At 57.2% G+C, this 17,912-nt stretch overlaps 2 protein-coding genes across 3 annotated transcripts; both read left to right on the top strand.

Moving 5' to 3' along the window:
- The first annotated feature begins 625 nt into the window (after window positions 1-625).
- FADS6 (fatty acid desaturase 6) lies at window positions 626-5,740 on the top strand. 2 transcript variants are annotated; one of them, XM_061376927.1, is made up of 8 exons: window positions 626-840; window positions 1,037-1,104; window positions 1,179-1,362; window positions 2,068-2,234; window positions 2,409-2,589; window positions 3,375-3,562; window positions 3,969-4,148; window positions 5,072-5,740. In XM_061376927.1, the coding sequence occupies exons 1-8, from the start codon at window positions 654-656 to the stop codon at window positions 5,219-5,221; spliced, it is 1,305 nt and encodes a 434-aa protein (XP_061232911.1). In that variant the 5' UTR covers window positions 626-653; the 3' UTR covers window positions 5,222-5,740. The 2 variants fall into 2 exon arrangements, with proteins under 2 accessions (XP_061232911.1, XP_061232910.1); XM_061376926.1 differs by having other exon boundaries at window positions 794-840; window positions 1,037-1,362.
- Window positions 5,741-8,186: 2,446 nt separating this feature from the next.
- FDXR (ferredoxin reductase) lies at window positions 8,187-15,836 on the top strand. The gene is made up of 11 exons (XM_061376953.1): window positions 8,187-8,360; window positions 9,374-9,469; window positions 10,157-10,279; window positions 10,786-10,899; window positions 11,367-11,468; window positions 12,724-12,831; window positions 13,027-13,111; window positions 13,705-13,898; window positions 14,153-14,324; window positions 14,737-14,910; window positions 15,589-15,836. The coding sequence occupies exons 1-11, from the start codon at window positions 8,202-8,204 to the stop codon at window positions 15,717-15,719; spliced, it is 1,458 nt and encodes a 485-aa protein (XP_061232937.1). The 5' UTR covers window positions 8,187-8,201; the 3' UTR covers window positions 15,720-15,836.
- The last annotated feature ends 2,076 nt before the right edge of the window (window positions 15,837-17,912 follow it).

Genomic DNA, 17,912 nt, shown 5'->3' with positions numbered 1-17,912 from the left:
GGGGTCAGTTGAGCTGATGGGGGTTTTGATGGGGAGAAATAACAAAGCAAGAAGAAATCCAGCGCCACAGCAAGAAGTGATGTGGGTTTAACCTTCCTCTATAGAGAAACGGAGCTCAAGAGGTCCCAGTCTGTGCATGCGAACCCCTAAAGCTTTTGGGGTTCCTGCACTGTGATAAGCAGGAGGCATGATGGAAAAGGGAGGAAATTCCTAGGGCATTGCTGAGAACAGCCTGGAGGAGGAACCCTGTGGGGTCGGGGCTGGGTGCCGGGCACAGATTTGGGATGACCTGGTCCCTGTCGGATGCTCCCCCCCAAGCACAGAGGATCGTGCTGTGCAGCTCCGCAGCAGCAGTGTGCGCAGGCAGAGGCAGGCAGCCGTGCGCTGCCCCCTCCTCCCGCAGCCTCCTCCTTGCTGGCCAAAAGGCCGGTTTCCCCCCCAAAACAGCTCCCTTATGGGACAGGCACCGTTTGCTGCCGCTCCCCGGCAGAAGCGAAACCCTATCCCCGTCCTCTGCGCTCCGCTTGGGTTTCTCAGGGCTATTTCTAGCTCTTGGCTCCTTCTCCTCCAGCGTTTCCAATGCCTCGCTCCATCTTTTTTCCACTCCTCCGCTGCCCCCGTCTCCCCCATGCCCTGGGCCCGGTGTCCTCCCCATGGCCCCACCGCGGTGGCAGCTCCCCAGAAGGGGTTGCCAAGGCTGGCTATTGCCAATGGCTCATCTGCATCCTCCCTCCTCCCCGTCCTCCCCTGCTCCTCCCTTCTCCAAATCGCTGCCGTACGACACCGCCGTGGGCTCCCCGCAACGGCCAGCAGCGGGGGAGCCACCGCGCTGGGACTGGAGTGAGTAGGGGGCTGCGGTGGCGGGGGTGTCCCCAGGGGGGAGGCTGGGTGGCTCCGGCTGTCACCGCTGCCTCTTGTCCTACCGGGATTGCTTGGTTTTGCCATCGCTGTCCTTCCCGTGTCCTTCAGCGGGAGCCCGTCGGCACCGGGGCAGGGTGCTGTGGGTGCTACCCGGTGCGTGGCTTCTGCTCGGCAGGGAGATGCCGCTGGAGGATGGGGATGCAGCGAGGCAGAGGGGCCAGTGGGTCAATGGCAAGGTCAGTGGTACCCCATGGCGTGGGGAAACAGGGGACCCGCTGCTCCAGGACATGACAGCATCCGATGGCAGCGGGACAGAGCCAGCACTGGGTGACAAGGACGTGGCTGCCAAGGGGGCCCTGCAGCAAGCAGGGCAGCGTGAAGAAGCCCTGATGACTGAGCTCTCGGAGCTGGTGCAGAAGGTGGTGAAGAGCAGCAGCTGGTGGGAACGGCACGGGGTGGACATCAGCATCCTCGGCTGCAGCTTCCTCCTGCTCCCGGCAGGTAACACAGCTCAGCCCCCCCCCCATATCATAGCCAGGGGGGTCCTGATGCCTTCTCCTCGTGGCTTTTGTGCTGCTGGTACCACTTGGTGCTGGAAGCTATTGTTAAAGCTGTAATAAAGCTTCAATAACCCCTTTACCCTGTGCTATGGGGTACCCTGACCCCATTGGGAACCCACAGTGGGTGATGGTGTGACCCAAGGTACAGCCTGGGGTGAGGGGATGATGCCCTGCAGATGGGCACAGGGCAGGATTGCTGTGCCCCATCTATGTCCTGCCATGGAGGAGGGAAGCGCTGATGGGTTTGGTGACAATAGCCCCAGCTCTGGTGGGTGCAGGGGGATGTGGTTGAGCACAGGGCTCCAGCAGCACGGTTGGGAAGCTGCAGCTGGTACCTCCTCTTGCTTTGAACTCATGGGGATGCTGAAGCCCTGGCAAAGTTGTGTTTGCCATCAGTGCCATCACGACTGGAAGTAGCCAAACCTTTACTGTGATGGTGAGCGTGGCTGGGCCAGCCGTGCAGGGTGGTGTGGGGGGAAGCTTTCCAGCTCAGGCAGTTCAAATACCTGTACCTATGTCTGCAAAACAGGTTTAGGGCTGTGGCTGGCTTGTTTGGGTGTAGCAGCACCTCTGGCCCGGCTCAGCGGTGAGGAGGGCAGCAGCACGTGTGCGTGCCCAAGCTCCTGCCCAGCTGGTTTCTCCACAGGGTTCCTGTGCCTGCGGTCAGCCCAGGCCATCCCTTTCCTGGCTGGTGTCCTCACCCTTGGTGTGGTGCATCACACCCTGACAGTAAAGGGCAGCCACCTGGCCAGCCACAATGCCTTGACCGAGTCCAAGTCCTGGGGCAAAGTGTGGGCCATCTTCTTCATTGAGGTGAGTGGGGCTGTGGGTTTTGGGTCATCCCGTTCCCCCCCCACATCCCCATCATCTCCTTGCCAGCATCTCAAACCCATCAGGATCATCTCCTCTGGGTTCCTCTCCCATGAGCCCAACCCTGGTGCTGTGGCTGTAGGCATCTCCTCTCCTCTCCCTTCTCTTCCCTCCCAGCTCTGCTCAGCGTTCACAGTCGAGCAGGCCACTTACAACCATGTGAAGATCCACCATGGCTACACCAACATCATCGGCCTGGGGGACTCCAGCACATGGAAGCTTCCTTTCCTCAACCGCTACGTCTACATGTTCATCGCGCCTCTCGCGGTGCCCATCCTAACCCCTCTGGTTGCACTTGGTACGTGTCCCAACCGCCTTGGGATGGGGTGCTGGGGATGGTGAGCTTGTTACTGAGCAGGTCTCACCCTACCAAAGGGTCCTGACTTGTTCGGAGCCATCAGGGTAACTATGCAAGCCCATGGTGGGATACAGGGCTGCAGCAGAGGCAGGCGATGCTGCATGTGCTCCAGGGAATGCATCTGCTGGTGCTCAGAAACACTTCACATTTTCCTATGTTGGATGTTGAAAGCTCTGGCAAAGGCCATCATGAGCCTGAATCACCCCACATTTGCTCTCCTTTAACTCAGCCCCTTGGCTGTAGCATGCCTCAGTGTTATACCTTGGTCTCTGGTGAGAGCATTGCATGGGGTGTGTTTGATGACTGTGTTTGGGGGTCTGTGGGGCAGGGAAGCAACGAGCTTGGGCAGACAAAGTGGTGGCACAGAGGAAATGACAGTGCCAGGAAATGATGATGGAGAAGAGGCTGAGGAAGACCAGCCCCTTTGGTTGAACAGCTCTGGGCAATGCCAAAAGCATGGACAATGACTTGGCATGTTGTAAGACATCAAGATGCATCCCAGTCCCTGTGTGGTGTTGCACAGCTGGACCCTCTGCAAGGGATGCAGCCTGTCCTGGAGACCCAAACACCAGGCTGGGGGTGTCAGGCCGGTGTGAAGGATGGGGAAAGGGAGATGGAGGGTGGGATGAGACGTAGGGTTATCAGAACACAGCCTGGTTGCTGGAGCAGCAGTGGTGGCAGGAAGGGTCAGCTCCTCTCCCATGTGGTGCTTCTTCCCTATGCAGATTTGTTGAGGAATGTGGAGTGGAAAGCGGCTCTCCGGACCCTCTGCTGCATGTTTCTGGGGCTCTACTGCCATTACTGGCTGCTGCTCCATGTCTCTGGCTTCCAGTCGCCATGGTCTGCCCTGCTCTGCATGCTGCTCACCCGCTCCCTCCTGGCTCACCCCTACGTCCACGTCAACATATTCCAGGTAGAGACCTGAGGCTCCAGGATGTCCTGATGGTGCTGGGGATGTGTCAGCCTCCACTGGTGACACAGCCCTGACACTGCTGGGTAAAGCTTGGTTGTCACCTCTCTTGTGCTGATGTCATCACGGGGAGGATCAGGCTGGTGGTGCTGCGGTTGGAAAGTGGTGGCCATAGGAGAACATCGGTGCAGAGGGCTGGAGGGTGATGTCCCCTGTGGTGCTTGTGGGGTTTGGGGAGGTTGGTGTGTTTGGTGGTGGTGTCGCTGCTATTACAGGTGCTGGGATGGAGAGGGGCTGGTGGCTCAGCGTGAGGAACACCTTCATGCTCTCGCATGGTCAGAGCTATGGTTGGCTCTGTAGGGTCCGGGGGTGTTGGGTGCTGTCGGTGCCCACCCTGCCTCTCCCGCAGCACATCGGGCTCCCCATGTTCGCGGCCGATCGGAAGCCCAAGCGGATCCAGCTCATGAGCCTGGGTGTGCTCAACCTGCCCCGCAACGCGCTGCTCGACTGGTCCTTCGGCCACTCGCTCATCAGCTGCCACGTGGAGCATCACCTCTTCCCCAGCCTCTCCGACAACATGTGCCTCAAGGTGAGACAGCCCATGGCATGGGTGAAGGTTGGACCAGCCATGTAGATGATGCCCTCGGTGCCATGGGTTAGTGGGGGTCTTGGCAGTCCTGAGGTTTGGTGATCTTAAAGGTCTTTTCCAACTTAACTGATTCCATGATTCCCTCTGTTCCTACTCCCATTTCTCCCGGTTTTCCACTCCTTGCCCCTTCTCCTGCTCCCAGTTCCAGCCTGCAGCAGCCAACCCCCAGTCCGGGATCCTCCCAACCCTTCCCTTGGGGAAAGCATCTCCATTACTGCCCAGTCTGACTGTTGGTTCAGATGAAGCCCAGGCAAACCTCCCCTAATCTTGGTTTTGCCCTTACTTCTTGCTCTGAGGTGTGGGGTGTATTCAGAACACGGACTCTGACACTGCCTTGGGGGGCCCATGTGCTGCCCTATAGCATGGGATGTCCACTCATTTAATGCTGTGCGCTTGCTTTCAGTCTCAGGTTGGGGGGAGAACATGAGTAATAGTGAATAGACAGAGGAGGAGCACTATGGGCTTTAGGTTGTGCCTTTCTCTGAGCTCATGGGGCTGGCAGAACCTGCTCCCCATAGAGGTGTGTTGCATAGGGGGAAGTGGTAATTAAGCTGGTGGCAGCCTCCCAGCCCTAGTGAGCACCTGAGGATAACCATGGGTGCAAGTGATGAGCGTGCATGGGTGGCCCTCATTAAAAGTCTCATTAGGACATCTCTCCTAATCCCGACCCCTACAAAGGTGTTTTGCCAGGGTGAACTCCCTGGGTTGCTTTAACTGAAAAACACCTTCCTCTTAATCCTCATGGCTGGTGCTGCCTTCTCCAGCCCTGTTTTGGGAATGTGGGATGGGTTTTATGAGCACCCTGTGGGAGCTCAGCCTGGGAACCTCGCACAGCCTGTATAGGGATGACTTTGCCTTTGCAGATCAAACCCATCGTCTCCCAGTACCTGAAGCAGAAGAAGCTGCCATACAATGAGGATACCTACGCCTCCAGGCTCCGTCTCTTCCTCCAGAGATATGAGGAGCTCATGGTCCATGCTCCCCCCCTAACGGAGCTGGTGGGCATCCAGTGAGGATGGGACCCCAGGACTCAGGGATGTTTCCTGCAGGGACTCGTGGCAGTGATGGCTTTAGCAGGATCCGGGCTACACAAATGCCTCCATGAAGCCATCATGTAGGAAACATCTCCCCCCCTGTATCTTGCTTTTGGCTTGATAATGATGCACGGAGCCACTGCAGGCGGAGAGCCAGGAAGTGCATCTCCAGGGACAGGAAAAAGGGGCTATCCCCAGTTATTCCCAGCCATGGCTTAGTTTTATCCACTCTGCTTTCACGCTTGGGGAGAGGAAACCTCTTGTCTGCTGGCTGTGACCTCCTTGCAACAGGACCACAGGAGATGCAGCACCGTGTCCAGCGCATCCGGAGCTTGTTCCACCAGGATCTGTAGGATGGAGCTGCAAATGTGTGGTTGGAGGCTCAGGGAAGGGGTTGGATGATGGGGAAGGGGTTGTGTCACTGCTGCCTGTGCTTTGCCTGGCTCTGGGGTGAATCAGTCCCTTCTAGGAACAATGATTTGGCAAATTCAGCCTTAACGCGTTGGGATGGAGCTTCTTTGTTATTGGGGTTTGTTGCTGGAGCAAGTCTACTGGTATCCAGTGGTGCTCAAAGGTGGGGGAAAGACCCTCACCCTGTTCGGGGCTATCCTCAGACCCAATGGAGAAGGGTTCTCATGTGGATGCTGTGACACAGGGCTGGAGCTCGATGGCTGTGGTGTGTCCCTGTGTAGCAGATCCAGACTTGGGGGCAGGGAAAGCTGGCCTTGGATCTGTCCAGTGTGACCCTTTTGGCCTCAGGAATAGGGAATTACTGATTTATCCCGGGCTGAGACCCAGGGGATGCTGATGCCCTGGGCTGGTGGCATTGCTGTGTCACCCCTAACTGGCCCCATGCAGGGTTTATTGATCCAGGATGTTGTGCAACATCCAAAGGGCGAATCTTTGCCCTTTGAGGACGGGTTATACGGGGTGTGTAGGCTGGGGAGAAACGGGGGGCTGGACCAAATGGCCCAAGTGGTTGAGGGGATCACCCAGGGCTCAGGGATGGCAGAGACACCCCCCCACCCCCCCCAGAGCCCTCATGATTAGTTTGTTAATTAAGCTGAATGAATAAGTGCCCCAGCAAAGAGGGGGATGCATTAGAGGTGCTTTCAGTTGGGATAATCTCAGCCCCATGCGTTTTGTGGGTACAAAACGCTCTTTCTCCTCCCCTGTTGCAAAGAAATTGGTCCAAAACCGTTTCTAAGCACTGGAGGGAGCAACAGCCCTTTCCAGGGCTGGATTTCATGGGTGTTGTTTAACGCAGTGCCATCTAAAGGCAACTGATTGCAGGTCCTTCAGCCAGTCGGGAGATGATTTGTGATTTGGGAGACATGGGGATTATTCCCTTTCAGAAGTGACAGGTACAGCGGGGGTTAATGGGGAGCCTGTGCTCAGAACCTTCCAAATTCCTGCCTCAAAAGATGCCTCAGATTCAAGCTCAGCTCTTCTTGTGGGTGATATCAGTGATGATATTCGGAATGGAGCCTCCAGCCTCGCCTCTCTGGGCAGGGGTTGGCGATTACCGTGTTGAGCTGAAGCTGGGGTCTTGGGAAACAGGCTTTAAAGCTGTTGGAAATCCTGGTCCTCCCTGCAACCCCCCCCCGAAGGAGTGGGTGCAGATGGGGTACGTGCCCAGCTGCTGTTCTCAGCGCTCAGAAAGCCGTGAACTAATTCCCAAATCCATGCGTAAAGCATGTGGGGTTTATGACCCTTATTAAGACCAGCTTCTAGCTGTACACTCCTCTTGGTCTTAATTGCTTTTAAAAAGCCCCATTAATGCTCGCCTACGTGCTTTGGCATCTGTACAACCCTTCAACATCTCCCGGTCCCACTGAGATGCTTTTCCTGCCTGGTGTATCACACAGGGGCTGAAGAAGGTCTGGGTCCTTCTGCATGCCAATGGAGAGTAGTTCTATTTGGAACGAGCCAAGTGATGGGATTAAGGAGGAAATAAAGCAGGGACAGTGGGGAGGCTGGGGCAGGGGCTCTGACACTAATGCTTTATCCTTTATTGAGGGGGTGCTGTGGGTTTCTCTGTGCGGGAGGCTGACGGCTGCACAGGGGGAGGATTAATCAGTCTGAGCTGCTGTTTTTCCCCGGGAGATCTCCGCAGTTAATCACTCTTGGCAATTAAAGGGCACTCGCAATTAGCAGCCGCAGGGATGCTGCTGCCCCGGGCAGCAAGCAGAGCACCGCGGAGGCTTCGCCATAGAGAGCTGTGGCGAGGGCGGCCACTAGACGGCCTCTCCTTCTCTATCTCTATGGTATTTCCCATTTCCGGACAGCCCTAGAGGCAACGGCACGCTGCCATTGGCTGAGGGTGGAGTGGGCGTGGCCACGTGGCGGTGTGGAGGCGGGGTTATGCTAATAAATCCGCGATCGCGGTTCGTGATTGGTCTGCTGGGAGGAGGGGCGGGGACAGCTGCGGCCGGGATGGGACCGGGCGGTGCATGCTGGAGGCGCGGCGGCGGCGGCGTCCCGGGCGGTGAGGGGCGGGGCGAGGCGAGCGTGTCCCGGGAGCGCGGGGGGCACCGGCACAGCCGGGTCTGGGACTGGGGCTACCGGTACAACCGGGGCTGCGGGAACAGGGACCGGGTGAACCGGGGCTGTGCGGCTGAGTGACTGCGAGAGCCGGGAGCGGCAGCGCCGTGCTCCAGCCCTGGAGAAGGGAGGGATGCGGGACCGGAATCCTCCCGTTCACGGGGTCCCTGTTGCGGCGCCTCCTGGCGCCAGCTGCACCCCCCCCCCCCGTCCCCACCGAGCCCGGCTCCGCCGTCAGCACCAAGGCCACGGGCTTGGCCGAGCGCGGGGGCCGCAGCCTTGACCCCCCCCCAGATGGTTTCCGCCTCGCACCGGGGGTATTAAACCGCGGGCGGCCGCCGGCACCGGCTGCACACGATGGCTGCGGCGGGGGGACGCGCCCCGCTGGGTCCGTGCGGGGCGCCAGGGGAGGGCGATGCTGGGCTGGGGTGAGCCCGTCCCGCACCTCACCTCCTCCTTGTCCTTTCCCCCTCCAGGCCTCCGGCGGTGGCTGTGCTCGGCTGCCGCGGCTCCCCGGGTCTGCGTGGTGGGCAGCGGGCCCGCGGGCTTCTACACGGCTCAGCACATCCTGAAGGTACCAGGGTAGGGCTTCGGTAGGGGATGAGGGGGGTCTGCAGGCTGCTGGGCTTGAAGCAGGCTGGGGAGGCAGCTCTGTGGGGTTGGGGGAGTGCTTGGGGCAGCACAGATGCCACAGAGTCCTCCTGAGCCCCTTTTAGGTGCTGCTGTCTCCATCCCTGCCGTGCCCCTGGTCCAGACCCAAGCCGTGATGCTGTGAGTTCAGCCCAGGTGGTTTCTATAGCATCAGAGGTCTGCCTGCTTATAGCTGTTGGCCCCCAATAGGATGACATTAACTGTGTGTTAGCGTGCAGAACCTGCCTCCTCATCCCCCACCTGAGTTAAGGCACGCAGGTGACCCTTTCCCTGGCACCTGTGAAGGTTTTTAGTGCTTTGGGCACTCAGGTTTCTAATGGGAAATGAGACCTGAGCCCAAAACTGTTGGCACGGAGCAGAGATGCAGCAGCTGAACCCCGTCATTAAACTGCTGTGTTGTCTCCAGTTGTGTTGGAAAATAGCTGTTACTGAGCCTCAGGGACACATTTCAGGGCTGCTTAATCTCCGAGTCAGACTCAAATACGAGATAACAGAAGCCTTGCAGCAGAGCATCTCTCTGTAGCTGACCTCTGCTAGGGGCTGGCAGACAGCCTGGGGTCCACCAGCACCCAGTGCTGGCTGCTTCCCACCCAGTGTGGGGGCTCCTTGTCAGCCCCCCTGGTACTGGGTAGCTGCTGGGTTAGTGTGGAAGAGGAGCTGTGGGGTGGGCAGGAGGATGGAGCCCCTCATGAGATGTGCTTGATGGTGGTTAAGGTCATGCTTTACTACACCGTGTGATCTGAGCTGGCAGTACCAGGTACAGCATCATTCTGTGCATGGAAGGGTCCGGAAGAGGCTGACTGTGGATCTTAGTGCTGGATCTTCCTCCTGCTTGTGTCTTCCCCAGCAGCAAAGCCTTGTGTGTCCCTCTGGAGCTGCTGGGCTCATGTGGCCTTTCTGTCCTCATCCCTTAACCGTGACCTCCTTCTCCTGCAGCACCATGGTGGGGCACAAGTGGACATCTATGAAAAGCTGCCTGTTCCCTTTGGGCTCGTCCGGTTTGGGGTGGCCCCAGATCACCCTGAAGTCAAGGTTGGTGCTGGCTTCCTCCCCTTGCCGATGCGGTTCAATGTGATGGTGGTGGGTACAGGCAAGGCATTTGGGAGCAGAGATCTGCTGTTGGCGGTGGTGGAGTTGGGCTGTAGGAGTGGACATAAAGATGTGGGTCTGGGGCAGTGTCTGCAGTGTGCTGGTATCCATCCTGTTACCAGGCTGAGCCCAGTTGGAGCTGCAGGGGAAGGAGTGGTTTTGCTCTGGAGCCCTGATTGCTCAGCAGAAAAGGGTTTGGGCACCATCCTGCCCTGTGCCCTCTCACTGAAGTGGGGTTGGGAAGGGCTGAGATGAGAGGCTGGCAGAGGAGGGCTGGCAGGCAGCACCCTCAATGGAAGGGGTGGTTTGGTTGGACTCCCTTGCAAGCCCCACTTTGGAGAAGCAGTTTTCTCCTACAGTGAGCTTGCTCAGAGGTGCCAAAGGCATTGGAGGGGCCCTGTCCTGCAGAAGATGGATTTTCCACTCCACACAGGGTGATGGAAAAAGCGAGCGCCAAGTCCCAGCCTGTGCTTATCTGCCCATGAGTTATCTGTGGCTGGTGTTAGATAAGAGCCTCAGAACAACCGCCTGGGCGAGAGGCTGACGCATCCCAAGGCTGGGGGGGACAGGAGCAGGCCTTGGCCGCTGGGCCTTGCCCTTAACTCCCTGGTGCTTGTTTGGTGTGTGCAGAACGTGATCAACACCTTCACGCAGACAGCGCGCTCGGGGCGCTGCTCCTACCATGGCAACGTCAGCGTGGGCAGGGATGTGACGGTGGCAGAGCTGCGGCAGGCGTACCACGCTGTGGTGCTGGTGGGTACCACGGCCTGTGCTCATGGGGGAGGTTCTGTGGGGTGATCCCACCCCGGGGTCTTGGGATGAGCGTTTGGGTGAGGTGTTTCTGGGGGCTTTATCACTATAGTGGACTGTCCCCATGCCTGGGACAGCTCAGGATGGGAGCATGTGTTAGAGCGTGGCATCAAATACAGGTCTCTGAGACCCTGCTGTGGTTGAGGAGCCTCTTCCCTGCGATGGCCAATACCTATTTCAGCCCGACATGGATTTGTGCTTCCTGTTCAGTCCTTGTTGTGCTGTGCCTTGGCTCAGGGAGGTCGAGTCTGGCTCTGGAGCCCATGGAGATGGGGTGGATGAAACGCCTGTGCTTGGGCTGTGTTTAGCTCCTCCACTGAGCATCCCAGCCCCTGGGAGGGGTTTGCAGTGGTGCAGTGTCCCTGGCAGCAGCTGGAAGGGGAGGTTTGTGGTGTGGTATCACCCCCTGCACACGGTGACATCTCTGACCACGTCCCTTCCGTCCTCAGAGTTATGGTGCTGAAGATAACCGGGTCCTGGGCATCCCAGGGGAGAACCTCTCTGGTGTGTATTCAGCCCGAGCATTCGTGGGCTGGTACAACGGGCTGCCGGAGAACCAGGACGTGAGTACAGCCACCATCCCTGCCCTTCCTCCCCATCCTGCTTCCAAATGCAGGCATTCAGCTCCAGATTAAGTCCTGAAAGACCTGCAATTGGAAAAGATTAGCAGGCACCATGTTAAATCCTTCTTAGATGGTAGAAATGTGAACACTTTGCACATCAGTGAGAGCGGATTAGCTGGCTCTGGAGGTTGGCAGCGCATTTTGGCTGGGCCAGATGGGAACCTGGGAGTGTGATGCTGTGCTTTGACCTGGGGAGGTTTTCTTGGCTGAGAACAGCTCCTTCTCCCAGAGATGCCATCATAGGAAGAAGGGGAGAGGGGTTGGTTGGGGTACCTGGAGCTGCTGTTTTGCTGCTTGGGTGAGGAGTTTCCCTATTCTTTTTTGGGGGAAAAGAGGGATGGAAGGGAATTTGGGTGGTGGGAGCGGGTCTGAGGCCATCGTGCTCACAGCTGGGTCTGTCTTGGCAGCTGAATCCTGACCTGAGCTGTGAGACAGCGCTGATTCTGGGTCATGGCAATGTGGCTCTGGATATTGCCCGGATCCTCCTGTCCCCACTGCAGCTCCTCAGGGTGAGTCCTAGGGACAAAGGCAGCCCAGGGCCCACATTCACTCCCTGCTGGATGGGTGCTGCTTCCTGCCCATCTCAGCAGGACCTCAGGCTCTCCTGTCTTTGGGATCTTTCCTTAGGGAAGGCTGCTCCCCATGGATTCACAGTCCATAGGAGTGATCCAAGGCTCCAGCCGTGCCTTGGGTAACACTGCAGAGTTCTCTGGTTTGACCTGCTGCTACCTAAAAAGTTGGCATTTGAGCTTCATCCCTTATGAGAAGCAAAGGAGGAGCTGCTTGCCCTATTCCACCACCAAAGCAGAAGCTTCTGCTGTTGGGATGGGTCTTTTCCTGCTGTAGCTGAGGGCAGCAGCCTGGATTGTGCTGCTAGCACTGGGCACAGTGGTGACTGATCCAAGCTGGTGAACCTCTCCTGCTGCCATGCTCCTTTGTGGCTGGGAGCCCCATAGAGCTCCTGCCCCAGATGTTGGCAGCAAAGGCTCTTCCTCCTAGAGAAATGCCATGAGGTTTCACATTCAGGCAATGACTTCCTGTATTAATATCTACATTAAATTAAAGCTAAATTAAAAAGACCCAACAACAACTTGGAGGCACTTCCAACCAGTGGCTAAAGCCAGCTGGGAAGCAGTGCTGGGAAGGACTTGGCGCTGGAATTGAGTGCCATGGGGTGCAGGCAATTTAGGAATATTGGTCTGGAATGGTTCATCCTGGTGTCCCTCCCATTGTGTCTTCTCTGGATCTTCCTAGATACATGCCCACAAGTGAGAGGGAGCACAGGGTTGCTGCAAGATGCCCACCATTGAGCCCATGCAATGCCTGTGTGTGTGCTCGGAGCTGCCTGGGGTGGGCTGGCACTGACTGAGCTGTGGTTTGCAGTGGGTTTCACCCACATGCCTGTATATTCTGAGCTGGGAAATCACCCAGCAGCATCTGCAGGCATCCCACAATGGAGCTCACTGGAAGGCTTCGCTCCATTAGCCCCAAGGTTAACCTGCTGGGGTGGATCCCCCGAGGCAAGCTCCCAGGGGGCTGGCTCGTTGCCTCTAGTGCATTATGGCCTCGGAAAGCACATTCAGTGACGGGGGACCAGCTGTGCAAATAGCTCTGTGCAATGGGAGATGGGTTGTTTTCAGTCCTTGCCCATCTCTGCATGCACAGCCTGCTTTTCTGCTGATTGTTCACCTTCAGAGGCTGTGCCTTCCCCCTCAGCTCCCTCCGGGTTTGCCCTCATCCCACTCTCCCATCTCTGCTCTGCAGAAGACAGACATCACTGACGGCTCCTTGGCAGCTCTTGCCTGCAGCAAGGTGAAGCGTGTCTGGCTGGTCGGGAGGAGGGGACCTCTCCAAGTGGCTTTCACTATCAAGGTAAGGCTGGGGGTGCTGGAGGGCAGATGTGTTTCCCATCCCTGGTGGGGAGAGGTGGTCCAGGGGTGGGTGAGGAGCCCAGGCATCCTTCCTGCACCCAAATGCTCCTATCCTCACCTACTGGGGAAGGGGGCCTGGGGCTGCTGGGTGACCTCTCAGTGCTGGGGGTAACACCTTCCTGCCTGCAATCCCCAGGAGCTGCGGGAGATGATAAACCTGCCTGGTACCAGGCCTGTGCTGAACCCTGCTGACTTCACAGGCTTCGAGGATGCTGTTAAAGGTGAAGGAAGTGTGCTGTGGTCCTCCTGACGGTGACTCACCTTGACAGGCGAGATGCTCACAACGTGCATCAGAGAAACTCTTGCCTTGTGCTTAATGCATGGTGCGTTAAGCAAGGTGACTGTGGTGTGGATCATCCTTAGAGTGCCATGAAGACAAGGCCTGTTTCTCTGTGCAGCCACTTTGCTGCTTGGGAGTGATGCTTATGCTCTGGGTAATGAGGACAGGAGGTTCAGGAGGGCTGGGGTGACCTTGCAGGAGATCTTTTAAGAGCTTTCTGCAGAGCTAAAAGGAAAACATTGAGTTCAAGGGTGCCCAGAGGCTTGCTGTTCTCCACAGGCTGCTGCCTCTGAGCACCAGCAAGATGGGAGAATCACAGGCTTTGATTCACATGTCCCACTGCCCTCAAGCCTCAGGAGCAATCCTGGTCACTTTGAGTTGCAGTTTGTCATCTCAGAGGTGTCACATGCCCATCAGCGTGGCAAACTCCAACTGGGCACTCGCATGACACTGCTTTGGCATGGCTCTGTGCTGCATCCCATGCGCCTTGTGCTGTAGTTCCCATCCTGAAGCTCTCTCTTTCTTTCCTTCTAGATGCCCCCAGGCCTAGGAAGCGCCTGACTGAGCTGATGATGAAAACGGCCCTGGAGAAGCCTCTGGAGAAGCCAGTGGAGACCATGGCCCCCCGGGAATGGGGGCTGAAGTTCCAGCGCAGTCCCCAGGAGGTGCTGCCCACTGCTGATGGGCGGCGGGCAAGGGGCATCCGCATGGCCCTGACCCGCCTGGAGGTACGGGCTTGGTATGGCCTGAGTGGGACAGTGCTGCATCCCTCCAGCCCTTGGGAATCATTCGGGGGACATCATTGTCCTCCCTGCCTGGTTGGGTTGGCTCTTGGGGAAGCCAGTACCACCAAGAGCCTTTTCCCCCTCTAAAGGGAGCTGTTGCAGAAAGACCTTTGGGATCAGGGATGCCCAAGGGGACTGGAGGAGGCTGTTCTGCATCTGGTGACTGATGGTCAGCAGCCTCTTTCTTCCCCTCTCAGGGCTCAGGTGACTCTGCCAAAGCCATCCCTACTGGAGACATGGAGGAGCTGGAGTGTGGGCTGGTGGTCAGCAGCATCGGGTACCGGAGCCTGCCGCTGGACCCAGCAGTGCCCTTCGACACCCAGCGTGGCATCATTCCCAACAGCTCGGGCAGAGTGGAGGGTGTCCCAGGTCTGTATCCACAGGGATGTGGGTGGGACATGGGGAGTGCAGCTGGTGGGATGGGAAGCCCCATTCACCAAGGGCATGGACACAGGGTGGTTGCACACCTCAATAGGAGAGTGGAAACAGGAAATGAGCTGCCTCTGTCAGTGTTAAGACCTGGCTTGTCCTCAGCTTGTGTTCGGGGAGTCTGGTTTTGTACAAGGGGACTTTACTGGGCCTTGGAGTCTGTTGCTAAAGCAATACAGCTGCTTAGTACATCTGCAGGTACACAGACTCCTGTGACAGCATCGACAAAGGGCTGCACTCTTCCCACCATAGGGGTGGCTTCTTCTTCCACAGCTTGATGTGATGCCCATGGACAGGGAGGATCCATAGCCCCCTGCTGAACCGAGCCTGGCTGCTCTGTGTGTCCATACAGGTTTGTACTGCAGCGGGTGGGTGAAGAGAGGACCCACGGGTGTGATCATCACCACCATGAACGACAGCTTTGACACTGCCCAGTCTGTGCTGGAGGATCTCCAGAGGGGCGTGCTGGATGTGTCCACCCCCAGAGAAGGCTTTGGAGCTATGGAGAGCATCCTGCGCAGCCGAGGTCAGTTTTGGGGGGCTCTGAGCCACTGTAGCAGCCAGCATGAAGGTGTTATACAGCTGAATTCCTCCTGGAGTCCTATGGGCCGCTTCTGGGAGCAGAGTGAGCCATGGAAATGTGCTGCCGTTTCATTGCTCCAGAGCCAAGGGAAAGGGGGATTTGAATTCCATCAAACTCTGTGTCATTGATAAGGTTAATGACCACTTTCTGGGAAAGGCCATTAAAAGCAGCACAGACCTAGGGTAAAATGTCACTGTTAGCTGCCTAGGCAGCGAGCTATTGCTCTTGAGTGGTTTTCCTGGTTACCCTTCTAAGTAAGTTGGGGGGAAAGATTAAAATGCCCAAGAGAGTAATTTGCTGTTGCTGTGTTTAAAGGCATTCAATTAAAGTGTGTGTGTGTCTTGCCTCTTAACTGTCTGAGGCTTAACAGTGAACTTGTCCCCTGGGGTGGTGGCGTGCTCGCAGTTGTTAACAGCTCTGACTGATCCAAGTTGACTGGAACCTGCTATCCCCCTGCTTGTGGTGTTAGAAATCATTACTCCTTTGTGAGGCTGAAGTCTGGCGCCGTGTCAGGAAAGGGCAGGCTTCCCTGGCACATCAGGTCCCTGCTGATGGGGAGGTGAGGCTGAGCTCGTTTTTACCTGGTGAAGTTCTCTCTCCCATCTCTCGCTATCACCCCAGGGGTCCGCCCTGTTTCCTTCTCGGACTGGGAGAAGATAGATGCTGCTGAAGTGGCACGAGGCAAAGCCGCTGGCAAACCCCGAGAGAAGATCGTGGATCTTCAGGAGATGCTGCGGATCATTGGTCACTGAAGCACCAGCGGTGGGAATGTGGTGCTGGTCCAGCTGGTGCTGTCCTGAGGCAAGGCCAGTGGGTTACAGCATGGCCTAGAGCACAGAGCTTGTGGCTGTGCTGGAGAGGGGACACTCGAGCTTCTCTAGTAATGATGACCCAAAGTGAATGTCTCAAAGTATCCGAGGCTGCTGGCTGCACCAGCCGGCACTCCTGGGGGTGATAATGGTCACTGGTGTCCTTCAAGCGTGAATGAAGTGGCTGGTGCAGGTGAGGGGAGCCGTGTCCCTGGCAGGAGGCCTGGCCAGGGGCTTTCCCCATGGCAAATGGACAGAGAAACCTGCTTGTGTCTCGCTGCCTCCCCTTTAAGCCTCCAGCCCAATGGCTTCATTGCCTTGCCACTGGTGCCTGAGCAGGCTGCTTTGGGTAATAGCTGGTTTTAAATAAACCCTTCCAGGAAAGCCAAATTGGAGCTGCTGCTTGAGTCTGGCTTCTTTGTCTGTGATGCCTTCCTCTTGGAGCAGCCAAGCATCGCGTCTCAAGGCAAGCAGCTCCCCTTGTGCAGGGAGGCACCGTTTGCTCTCTGCTTGTGAGCTCTAAACAGACAAGGGCATTAATTTGCTTTCTGCCTCCCACAGTTAAGCCCCAGCAGAGCCTTGGGTTCTGGATCCTGGGGTGGATTGGGATAACAGGCGTGTCATTGCCTTGTTCTGGATCATGAGGGATCCTGTGTTCGCTGGTACCGGCCGGCTCTGGCTGGTGCAAGCCCTGCCTTGAGCTTTACTTCCCTCACTGGTGTGGTTCTGGTTTTTGGCCCGTGTGGTTTTGAAGCTTATTAAATGCTTCTCTCAGCCCGAATTGACTGCGGTGACGGTGTCAGGTTTTAAGCCAGATTACAAGCCGTGAGCCATAATCTCCTCTTTATCCACAGCACAGGGGCTGTGGCAGCATGGCCTCCTCCTCTGGCCGCCCTCACCATCCTGCACTCCCCATGGGAGCACTGCGGGGCTCTGTGTAAATGGTTGTTACTGGTGCCTCTGTGATGGAGGCAGAGGGGAAATCAAAGCTGGTGGGGTTTGTCTCGGGTCCACACTCAACCTCCATCTCTAAGCCCTCTCCTATGGTAGACGGCTTGGTCACTGGGTGCTGTACACCCACCCCATCTCTGGCCCAACCATAGGGAAGGGAGATCTCCTTTCCCTCATCTCCTTTTCCCCCCTTTCCTTTCCTATTCCAGTCTCCTTTGCGAGCTCATTAAGGAGCTCAGGAAATGTGATCCTGGGAACTCGTAGGCAAACAAGCAATAAAGCTTTTGTGGAACAGCTGCTTGTGTGATGGGGATCTCAGTGCCTCTTGGTGCGGATGCAGCCTTAACACTGAACTCTTGAGCGTTAGGGAGACTGCATCAGCTCTGGGTTCGGAGGTGAAGAAGCTCTTTGGGAAGGAGGCTGAAGGGGATTTCAGGGAGGGAGCAGCTCTGTTGGTGCGTGGCCCAGCCGGAATCGTGATGGTGAAGGCGTAGTTGTGCCTGAATCAAATCCATAGGTATCGGGAAGGGGTGAGCCAGCTCTTCTATAGGGTTTTCTTCCACATCACCTTGAATGTTGTTGTTGGGTGCTTTTGAAGCCGTCATACCGTCACGGTGCTTGTGCTGCACGTGGCAAATGGCTGTTGCCAAACTGGTGATGCTTCGGGGTAGTTTTGGGGCTGCGGTAACAGATGAAGGGGAGTGTCTGTGCTGATCCCAGTGTCCTTGCTCAGCACAGAACCCAGCCAAGGCCCTGGGATCTATGCTGGGCTGTGGGGAAGCCATGAGACGATCAAGGTCAGTGAAGGGCAGGGTCTGCACTTCCTTATTCAATACCTCCAGCTCCCCCGTCCTCTGCTGCCTGCATCCTCAGGCCCCAGCCAGGTGTCCCCAGTCACCATGGATGCTCTCCATCCTGTTCTCTGGGGATTAGGATCCATCTGGCTTCCTCAGGAAGGGCCTTATCCCGGTTGCTGTGTCGTTAGGTGGCGCTGGGAGGCCGGTAATGGGGAGCAAAGAGGGTCTGAGTGGGGATGGAGGGGTGGCCTGGCACCCCCGGGGCTGGGGGGATGACCCAGCTCTGCCTTCCTGGGCCCTCATGGGGCCTGTTCACACTCAGGTTCTGCTTTTAGGTGTGAATAACCTTGTGTTTGCTCCAGGTTATGTCCCCATTGTAGTGGTCCAA

The sequence above is a fragment of the Neopsephotus bourkii genome, unplaced genomic scaffold (assembly GCF_033783945.1).
Source record: "Neopsephotus bourkii isolate Nb327-2 ecotype Australia unplaced genomic scaffold, CSIRO-AGI_Nbou_v1 NB_1749, whole genome shotgun sequence".
Lineage (NCBI taxonomy): Eukaryota > Metazoa > Chordata > Aves > Psittaciformes > Psittacidae > Neopsephotus > Neopsephotus bourkii.
This window is presented reverse-complemented; position numbering and strand designations above follow the sequence as displayed.